Below are 11,216 nucleotides of genomic sequence, written 5' to 3' on the forward strand. Positions count from 1 at the left end.
TCTTTCTCTCTCTCTCCCTCTCTCTCTGTCTCTCCAATAAATGAATCAAAAAAAAATTTCAATGCCTTATATATGTATGCCACTGTATAGTTTAAAAGTCCTTTCCTTGTGCTGATAGAAATGATTATTTTCAGAACTTGCTATGCAGTGGGAACTGTGCTAAGTTTCTTATCTCTCTCTCTCTCTCTCTATATATATATATATAGCCTCATGTATTCTGCAGGCCAACTCCATGCTTGAGTTTTTATAATTCTGTTTTACGTGGGGACACTGATGCACAGGCTAAGTGACTTTTCCAAGATCACACAGGCACCAGGATTTCAACCTAGGCATACCTGGACTTCAGGGTCCACTCTGCCTCCTGAGAAAAATCTGTGAAGTAGAGAGCAGGTGCACTCTCCATTTTATAGGTAATGAAATGTGAAATACGAGATGAACATCAAGGAGCAAAACTGGAAAAAAGTACACCAGGGCTGTTTCTCAAGACCATCATACTACCAATTGGCCAGCAACAATTCTCTGAGTGTAACCAGATTGGAAAGTTTGCTTTATTTCTACTCATTTGTTATTCTTAGATATTACGTGAACTGTGGCGTGCTTACAAGATACTTTATGGCATGGCTTAAGTGTTTAGCAATCCATACAGCGAACGTGACTGCTACATCCTACATGGCAGGTCCAGTCCCCTCTGCTAGGAGGCATGGGAACGTCTTCCAAAGGCAAGCACGTTGCAGCTCTGGAGAGTCCATTCGTTTGACAGAGGTGCAGAGAAACAGGTTAAGATGGACCCCAGGCCTTTAATCTGCCCAGACTCTGCTTAGGCCGACCTGGGCTCCTACCTCTACCCACAACCTGTGCCTCCTTGGCTCTCTGGAGTCTCCAACGTCACTTTCTCTTGCCTAGATGATGATTTATAGAGTAAACTCATTACAGCTTGGGTAGTAAACCAGTGTTGGCTCTATTAGACTTTTCATTGATCAGAAACTCCACATCCTAAGCTGTAATCCAGAGTCATTGGCTGGCGTGCATGGTCCTGCTCTTACTGCGGCGTCGTGGTATAGAACCATTTCTCAGATGTTGGCCACCCAAATGTCATCCATGCAGATCTCCTCTCAGGAGTCCACAGATGATTTTCGTGAAGGAGAGGGAGGGAGGCCCTACCTAGGCGGTGGTGAGCCTGCTTGTCTTTGGTGTTGCCACTGCCATCTGTTGTTAGTTCTCACGGCCCTGGAATTGCTGCAGTGCTGAGACAGGTCTTTATTGGCCTGAAGTGCTGTTTCCCCCACTCCCTGACTCAGCTTAATTATACCCAAGTCGATCTTTGGGATACACATATGATCATAGCTTATGTAGATCCACAAAGCGTGGTTGAGTTCACGTTGGTCCAATTATTTGGCATTACTTTCTCATCTGTTTATGAAGAGACTAAGACGATCTGTAGTAGTGTTGTTCAATAGGATGACCCTTAGCCACTTGGGGCTATTGAAGTTAGCTAAAATTAGGTAAAATTCTGTAGTTAGAGTCTCAACCAAGCCCGCCCTGCTTCTGGTGTTCCACGGCGTCCTGTGGCTAGTGGCTACCAAACTGGACAGCACAGGTGAAGAACGTGTTCATCATAGCATTAAGCTCTATTGGGGAGATTGGTGCGAACAGAGATCTGCGTTCTTTAAAAACCTGATGCAGAGCAAAGTGTAGTTCAGGGATACTTGCAGAACATTTTACAAAATTCAGTCTGTTGAAAAGTATGGCTTAGATAGCGAATGCATATTGGTTATGAGATGAACTCATGCCCTCCTTTTTCTCAATGTCTCTCTGACCACCTCCCTCCAACCGTACCAGACACCTGCTTCCTTTCTCCTTTCATACAGATGCTACTGAGGGAGAGAAAGGAGGAAAGAAACGGATATTGAACATCCCTGAGCTCTTCATAATTATTTTTCCTCTCTCTTCAGGTCCTTGAGGCCACAAGGGTTAATCGAAGAAAGAGCGCCCTGGCCTTGCGCTGGGAAGCCGGGATCTATGCCAACCAGGAGGAAGAGGACAACGAATAAATATCCTTTGACCCAGGAAGCTTCTTTGGTGCTTGGGATACCAAGAAACCAAAAAAGTACCGAATCAAAGCATTTTAATGGACTATTTATTAAAGTGCACACAAACTCAGCAATCCTTATGTAGACCAGAAGCTGCAATACACAGTGATGACAAATAAAGAAGTCCACCCATCACACTCTGACACCCAGGAGTCAAAGAGAAAGGTTGTTGTTGTTGTTGTTGTTGTTGTTTTTTGTGACTCAAAGAATCCTCTGGATTCGGACTAATCTACAATCGATCCAAAAGGACAAAGACGCGACCAACAAATCAACAGCTGCGACAGGCAGAACAGAGATCAGCCCTGCTGGGTGATGAGGAAGAACAATGGCCCGCGGGCCAGTTGGCGAGCAGTGGGGCCCAGCAGTCTGCCTGGCATAGGAGCTTCCTGTGCGCTGGTTTCCCACCCATTGCTTGTGGCATCAGAGGTGTTGGGTTAACTCCATTTTCTCCAGCAGCCATCAAGTGAATGGTGTTTCTCTCCATATTTGCCCAAAAAGAGGCAGTTACTCCATTTTACTCACAGTTAATTATTTTTCTTGGGGAACAATTCATGAATGCAATACATACCATCCATATTTTAAAGACACTACTTCTTCATCTTGCAGACACAATCTGTTCTACATTAGGAGGTTGAGAAAGGGGGAGAAAGCCAAACCAAATGGGTTGTTTTAGCTTTAGAATCTTGTCTGCTTCTGATAATGACTGAGGTGCAGTTTAAGAAAACCCATTTTCACAATTACATTTCTTCAAATGAAAACTATATTTAGTGGGCAACAACTATTTTTATGATGGGATAGGGGAATATATACATGTGTAAAATCTGTGCACATTGAACAGCTTGGTTCAAGATGGTAGGGGTGTTTTTAGAATGGCAATAATTGAAAAAAAAAAAGTGAATTCTGCCTTACAGAGGTAGATGACAAGAAATAAAAAGGGTGTTTATAACTATTTTGTATTATAAAATGGGCCTTAGCAGTAATAGGGAGAAAGACGGATTGTTTGGAATCAATCAGAAAGGAAACATTAGAGAAAAGTCGGGAAAGGAGAGAGAAAAAAGGGAGAGAGGAAGAATGACGGGGAGATAAGGAAGTCAGAGATACTATTTTTGCTGCGCAACCAGTGTTTTTCAGGATGATGCAGAGAAAAATATAGAATAGAAATTTAAGTGCGGGCTTGGAATCAGCTACAGATCCTAAAGATGGTGTGTGATTGTGTGTGTGTGTGTATGTTTAACTTTTGTGTGTTTGTGTAAGATGTGTATGTGTGTGTGTGAGTGTGAAAGAGAGTGTGTATTACAATTCCGGAATGATCATGGCACATGAGTGTACAGTTATTTCCTCCAGAGCTATTTGCCAGCTTCAGGAGTGAGTGAGAATTTCTTTTTTATGAAAAGGGATATAAAGGCACCGAGCTGATGCAGTATTTGTAATATTAAACTGACCTAACATGGTATTCGCATGAGTTGTAATTGCAGAGTTTGGGGCAGTTTTGTAATTTGACATTTAGGAAAGTAATCTATTTATTCTCATGCTTTGTATTCATGCTTAGTATACTATACAAGATGCCAGCTGTACTCTTTCTGTCATTTAAAGCAATATGATGAGGGCATTCAATAATTGAATGCCCTAAACTTCTGGATGAGAAAAGTTTGAATTCTGGCCTTGAGAAAAAAACCTGACCAGCTTTTTTTTTTTTCTTTAAAACTATTATTTTTAAAGAAGCAATAATGAAGTCAGACCTCACTAGGATTCATTTTTGTTTTCATATTGTTATGTCATAAGCTCCCATATGTTATTCTGACAAGTAGAAATTCCACAGAATTTGTATGTAGGTATTATGCACATTCTCTTTGCTTCTTTTATTAGAGGAGTGTTGATTTGGGGGGGAAAGTTTATTCACAGAGAAATGGTGGGCACAACATGAAAATGAAACTGGTGACTTAGAAGGATCCTTTTGTATTGCCAAGGGAACCTGTAATTTGAAGCCACATTTTATAATTGGTAGGCAAAATAGCACATGGGCTGCTAGCACCATCGTTGTATGGTCTACCCTGAATAGTCCACAAATGTGCTGGCCACTGGGCACACTGGACAGATGCGAGCCCTGCTGCAAGGAATTCATTTTCTAGTTGGGGAGACAGGAAAATGAGTTCCGTGTTAGATTAGAGGTCCTCGCAGGTGCGGGGGTGGGGGGTGGGGGGTGGGGGTCTCTGCTGGATGATTTGCAGCCAGATGTCCCAGTTGCTTGGACTGAGGACCCAGTGATAAGGGGGTGTTCCCAAGGCAGACAGGTGGAAACAGGAGCGGCCCAGGAGGCTGCAGCATTGAGGGGTCTAGGCACAGTGGCATTTAGGATGGCTGGAGAGTAGGAGAATTCTGTGGGTTGCACACAAAATGAAATGTGCGTCGTGCTTTCTAGACTGGATGGATCAGATGGAGACCACAGACAGGGTGCAGACTAACTCCCCCATTGTTCACAAGGGGGCGCCGTCCTCACCCCTGAAGTGTTTTTGTTCTGTGTGGAAGGAAACCACGTACCCACATGAAACCGACTTTTGGGAAGAGAATTGGCAGCTGAAAGAAAAGCTTAGGAGGCCACACAGCTCATGGAATCACCTAGAGGCTGACACAGTGATCTTTGACGACGACTGACTGAACCAGAAACACTTACTGCTTAAAGACTACAGGGTAACAGAGCTGGCGTCCTTTGGGTCATGCTCCCTGTGTAGACAAGGGAACCAGCAGGCTCTGGAACTACCCCCTCCCACCCCCCGCGTCAGTCACAAAGCTATTTTAACCCTATTAAAATGTACATTACAGTTCCCTTGGGAGACCTAGATTTTTCTTCTGTGCTCTTGAGGTTTTTTACTCAAGACGCATTGGGCCCTTGCTTTGTGCGTACATAACACTGTGTGAGCCCCTGGGATCCCACGAGAATCCCTGGAACATTCTGTAGGTGGAACAGACCTCTGGACGAAGGTCAGTCGTGGCTATTCCGTCAAGAGAAAGAGGCTTGGGGAAAAAAAAAATTATGCCTCTGACACTTGGCCCCACTTCCAAAGAGCCTGCAAAGCTTGCTCATCTCAACCTTAGCAAATGTTTAGATTCCAGAGCTGTCCAGGGCTTCCTGAGAGCATTCCATCCTGCAGAGCGTAGGGGCGCTCACTCTCCTGGAGCCGAGCAGCGACCACCCTGCCTTGGCCTTCTCAACCCAGAAATTGTGGAAACAGGGTCTGCCCGTGGCAGGAGGCTGGGCTGTGTTCTACTTGGATGATGCAATGCGACTTCCTTGCCTCTATCCCCATGCATGCTGCCTCCCCTAGGCATATAAGCAGTATATAGGTCAGTGTCCGCATATATATTCACACACACACAAACACACACCCACACACACATACACACACGACATACCTAGGAACACTGAAACAGTGTTGACTCTTGTCTTTAAAGACAAACTTTTTTTTTCCAACTAAAAATGGATTTAATTAAACTATGTACTGAAAAAAAAATTAGCCTAAGTGTTAGAGATGGTGAATATATCTTAGTTACAGAACCAATTTGCTGAATTGTAAGCATTCAGTGAGCTGCCAATTTGAATTTTGTGTTGCTTTTTACCCAAATGACTTTTCTTTCTTTTTTTTTTCCTTGAGGAGGGGGGAAAAAGCAATACTGTGTTTGGAAATTATACTCTGTATCTGGCTTTCCTGTGTATGTTAACCACTTCAATGTTATTATCCTGCTTCGGTTTTATAGTGATTGTGAGGCATTCGATGCAAGTATACACTTATTTTCTCATTAAAATCCAACGTGTGTTGCGTTTTTCTAAAGGATGGCCACTTGATTGACCAGGTTGGGGGTGGGGGAGGTAGGGAGCTGGCCTGGCTAGCGTGAGCAGAACTGCCGTGGCCTTTGGCCTCTGCTGCTTCCCCACCCTGGGAACCTGGGAAGCAGTCCCAGCAGGGAGAGGCTCGCCACGCCCCTTCTGCAGGGCTGTTTCCAGCTGCCGCGATGAGACCCAGAGGAACTAGCCACACAGCTGGACGGACCCTAAATTCAAGCCTTGCAGGTAGCTCCTTGGATTTGGTCCTTACTCCATTCTGTGCACTGTATTGGCTCGCTTCTGCAGAGAGTGCATTTCAGACTTGCAAGGAGTATCCCAAGGTCAAAGTTTCATCAGGAAGCTCCCTGTGCAAATCTGTGCCCCTCCTGCTTCCATCACCTGCCCCGCCCCTCTGTGCTCACCTGGGCCCCCGAAGGTCAGGTTCCCACTCTTCCTCACCCATCCTTTTCCTCGGACTTCCTTTCCAGCTGCCTCTTTCTCTCTCTCTCTCCATTGGTGACTTCCAATTCTGCCCCACTCCCACCCCCAGTTTCCACCTGCGTCTTTCTGCTCTGAGCATCCAAGGGTTCCCAGGGGACCCTGCTTGGGTAGCATCTTCCAACCTCTATGTACTGGATTTTAAAGGAATGAGAAGGCCAACAGTCTCCTTTGAAAATGTGGTCCAACGCTGGTAACAGTGTGTCCCATTTATGAGATGCTGAGACTGGCAGCCACTCCCCCGGCTTTCCACAAATGTGATCTCATTTCTTACAACTACCCCATGGCACATACGGCTTTGATTTCCACTTTGCATGGGAAAAAGCTCAGGGGTTGGGGGTGGGGGATTTGGTGTGTTGATGCCATGTGTCTTGAACCCTGCAGCATTGAATTGGAACCTGGGCATCCTGACTCGTGGCGTTGCTCTTCACCACGCTTGCCACAGGAACGCGCACGGCCAAGTCCACGTAAGAGTCGAGGAGACCCTGTTGATGCAAGGGAGGCCTGGGTGAGCCTGCAGCGTCTGCTCTCACACGGCTGTCAGGGAGACAGCCGGTGGGATGGGGAGGAGGGAGCAGGTCTGATGGCAGCACAGACGTTTCTTCTTTTGAAGGGGAAGTCTCTGGGCTTTTGGCTTTTCTCGTTGGAGTCCTCTCTCCCAGGAGACGGTGAGAGAATGGGGCCCAGGCATCCCCATTGCCAAAAAGGAACCAGATGTGGCTGCAAATAAGGTGAAAAATGTGTTCAAATGAAATTTTGATGGTTACACAGCTCTAAATTTACTAAAAATAGGTTCACATGTATACCCGAAATGGGTAAACTATAATCGTAGCACAATAAAGATCTAGCAGAAAAGGGGAAAAAAAGCCTAGGACATGGAGTGGAGGGTAAGGAAATAAGGAATCTGTGTGAGTTTGGGCCAAGAGGCCACACAGCCTTATAAAAAATGAAAGTGCTGGGGCCAGCGCTGTGGTGTAGCGGGTAAAGTGGCTTCCTGCAGGTCCGGCATCCCATATGGGCACCGGTTCGAGTCCCAGCTGCTCCACTTCCAATCCAGCTCTCTGCTATGGCCTGGGAAAGCAGTAGAAGATGGCTCAAGAAGATGAGAGACCCAGAAGAAGCTGCTGGTCCTTGGCTTTGGATCGGTCCAGCTCTGGCCATTGGCGGCCAACTGGGGAGTGAACCAGCGGTTGGAAGACCTCTCTCTTCTCTACCTCTGCCTCTCAGTAACTCTGCCTTTCAAATAAATAAATGAATCTTAAAAAAAAAAAAAAAAAAAAAAAAGAAAGGGCTGGGGCTGGTGTTTTGGTGCAGTGGGGTAAGCTGCCTCTTGAGATGCCTGCATCCCTGTTGGAGTGCCTGGGACCGAACCCTGCCTCTGCCTCTGATCCAGCTTCCGGCTGGGGGGGCACCCTGGGGGGCAGCAGGTGATGACTCAAGTACTTGGGTTCCTGGACCCATAACGGAGACCCAAATGGAGTTCTGAGCTTCTGACTTCGATCTGGCCCAGCCTTGGCTGTTACAGGCATTTGGGGGGTGACCCAGCAAATGTAAAATCACTCTTTCTTTCTTTCTCTCTCTCTCTCTCTCTCTCTCCTTCCCCAACCCCTGCCATGTGTGTGTGTGTGTGTGACACTTTGCCTTTCAAATAAACTTAAAAAGAATAAACTGAAAGGAGTCCTCAAGTTGATGTGTAGCCAGCACTAAAGCTTGTCTGTGGCATGCCTCCAGGAACCAGGGGCAGTGGAGCTGTGATCAGCTGTGGCCTGGCCCCTCTCTCCATCCATCACTACTAACACTTCGGGACGTTAGCCAGAGCAGGTTGAGTCAAGGCACCCAGGCCTGAAATTTGGCTGCTGGGGTGCTAGGTCTCAGGTTGTGAAAAGCAAGATTCTGGGGCCGGCACCGCGGCTCACTAGGCTAATCCTCCCCCTTGCGGCACCGGCACACCGGGTTCTAGTCCCGGTCGGGGCGCCGGATTCTGTCCCGGTTGCCCCTCTTCCAGGCCAGCTCTCTGCTGTGGCCTGGGAGTGCAGTGGAGGATGGCCCAAGTGCTTGGGCCCTGCACCCTATGGGAGACCAGGAGAAGCACCTGGCTCCTGGCTTCGGATCAGCACAGTGCGCCGGCCGGCCGCAGCGCGCCGGCCACGGTGGCCATTGGAGGGTGAACCAACGACAAAGGAAGACCTTTCTCTCTGTCTCTCTCTCTCACTGTGCACTCTGTCAAAAAAAAAAAAGTTTGAAAAGCAAGACTCTGGAGTCGGATAAAGAGAGGTGGGATGTGCGTCTGGATTGGTTAGGCTAGAGGATGTGTTTCCAAGAATCAATCTTACTCTGAGGCTCTCACTGCAAAACCACCCGTGCTGAGCCATGAACACCCCACTGGCAGAGGCAGGTGTGCAGGCTCACTGCCCCGTGCCCACCATCCCAGGCTCATCTCTTATTTCTCCCTGATGGCAAAGAGATGATCATTGCGGGATATGCAAGGCCATGAAGCTTCTTGGGAACAACTGCTCATTTTAATTAGGGAATTCCTGGACCACAAGAGAGTGGTGATGTATCCTCCCTGTGCAGAACCCACGCAAAATGCACAATAGGAGTTTCCAGGGGCACAAAGAACAGAGAACTGAAAGAACTCAGAGGGTTTTAAACGTACAAGATGATGCCAGAGGGAAGAACAGGATCTCTGCCTACCTCAAAAAGTTTGTGAAGCGTGGAATGAAAAGATGTTTGCTTTTGGTGCTGAAAATGTTGAAATGCATGGAGAGTTTTTTCACAAAGTGCATTTTTTCATGAACTTCTTGGAGATCTCTCATGCATGGATTTCAAACTCTTTGGCACCAATATAAGCTTATGTTTAATTCCATTTCCCATGGAGTTTGTTAACTGCCCTTACATATGGAAGGTACCACACTGGCGAGCTTCAATGTTGCCCACACTTTCAGATGCCTTCTCTGGGAGAAAGAAGAATGACTGCACGGCCACGGTGTGCGTCACTGTATTTTGCCACGATTAACTGGTCTCAGTGTTGGTTAACCCGACTCTGCCCCAAGTTCACAGGTGGTGGACTTGGCTGGAATCAAGACATAGATCTCCCCTTCCATTTTCGGTTGGTTTCTGCCCACTCTTTTATAGAGCATTCTGTCTGCAGTGGGCTCCAGCTGGTCACCTCACTGTGCTTCTGGAGAGCGCTGAGGCCCGAATTTGGACAGGCCCTGCACCTCCTGGAAGGCTTGTTACAGACAGATCCGGCCCTGTTCCCCGGAGTGCAGCCCAAGACTTCTGACTGGTCCCCTGAGGATGCCGCTTGTGTGAGAACAGTGATCGCCCTTCGGCAAGCGCCACTCTGGAGCGTAAGCCACGAGTGAGTCTGGGCATGTTACTTCCGTCTGAACACTGGGAAACCAGTTCATGATTTGTGAGCTACAGACCCGGTCATGTGGTTCTGCGGGGAAGGTGGGGGGAGGGTCTTGTGTCTGTTCACCAGCACATCAGCTCACCATTCTGTGGGGCTTGGCTTAGCAGAGCCTGGACTGCATGCAGACTCTCCAGGGAGGCCCGTCTGACAGGCTAAGCAGAGTAAGAAGAAGATTGAAATGACATGCTGGTACGTGCCGGGAGTCTCAGGACAGGATCAAGGAGTTGACTTGACCATTGGAGGAAGCTTATGTTGTGTAGTGTGACACAGTAGCTTGCATTTGGGGAACAAGTGTTTAGCCTTCCAGTGTAAACACCTGTGTCCCCTATCAGAGTAACTGGTTCAACGCCTAGCTGTGGGCTGAGTGGTAAATGAGCTGTGGGTTAGTGCCAGAGACATCTACACTGTACTAGGTACACACATAGAAGGAGCTCAAATAGACCAAGGCCCCAAATACCATAGGATTATTTGGGGCAGACGAAAACCTGGGTCATTCTTTCCTGTTATTAGAAGTGTTGCCATTCCCCATGGTGTAAATCTTTCTACAATGGCTGATTTCCAGATACCAGTAGTTTGATAAATGGCTTAAACAATTCCTGCATATTTGATACTTGGTGAGGGAAAAAGTGTGTGATTACAAGACATACAGGATGACCCGAAGGTATGCACTAAAGCCCTAAGAAGTATTCATTTGCTCGGTGGCTACCCACTACGACTGTTCCAATGGGCTTGGAGCTAACTTCAGCATTAGCCCAGCCCCAGCTTCTGTGGGCATTTGGGGAGTAGAACCAACAGATGAGAAGTTCTGTCTCTGTCACTCTGCCTGTCAAATAAATGAATCGTCATAATGGGTAGCCACCAAGATTCAGATTTCTGACCATCTCTTCTGATGATCACGATTACTCCTAGGTAATAAACAAAAACTAGAACAAACCCCAGGTCTGGCATTTGGTGCAGCAGTTTAAGACACTGCTTCTCTGCACATCATATGGGAATGCCTGGGTTCAAGCCCTGGATCCTCTTCCAGTTCCGGCTTCCTACACACAGGAGGTAGCAGATTATGGTTCGTACATTCGGGTCCTTGCCACCCAGGCAGAGGACCAGATTGAATTGTAGGCTCCTGGCTTTTGCCTGGCCCAAGCCCTGGCTATGGTAGGGACTTAGGGAGTGAAGCGGTGGACAAAAGACCTTTCTCTGTCTCTGTCTCTGATTCTCTGACTTTCAAATCAAAGAGAAACAATACAAAACCCAGCCTAAGTTATGTTCCCACTCCCGTTGCCAGGGTTTGTCAGAGAAAGGTGGAGGGAGAGAAATATCCTATGGAAATAAGAGAACAATCCCCCCCAGAAAATAGACATTCAAGAATATTTATCAGGGCTGGTGCTGTGGC

General features: G+C 47.2%; 1 protein-coding gene across 17 annotated transcripts in view; it reads left to right on the plus strand.

The window, feature by feature from the left end:
• The window catches only part of PALM2AKAP2 (PALM2 and AKAP2 fusion), a 595,149-nt gene extending 589,232 nt beyond the window's left edge, over positions 1–5,917 (plus strand). For 16 of the 17 annotated variants that reach the window (XM_051852170.2, XM_051852118.2, XM_070047110.1 and 13 more), the window contains 1 exon segment: positions 1,953–5,917. In XM_051852170.2, the coding sequence (XP_051708130.1) occupies positions 1,953–2,051 (99 nt within the window). In that variant the 3' untranslated portion in view covers positions 2,052–5,917. 17 annotated transcript variants of the gene reach the window in all.
• Positions 5,918–11,216: the final 5,299 nt, after the last annotated feature.

Source organism: Oryctolagus cuniculus, chromosome 1 (assembly GCF_964237555.1).
Source record: "Oryctolagus cuniculus chromosome 1, mOryCun1.1, whole genome shotgun sequence".
NCBI classification, from domain to species: domain Eukaryota; kingdom Metazoa; phylum Chordata; class Mammalia; order Lagomorpha; family Leporidae; genus Oryctolagus; species Oryctolagus cuniculus.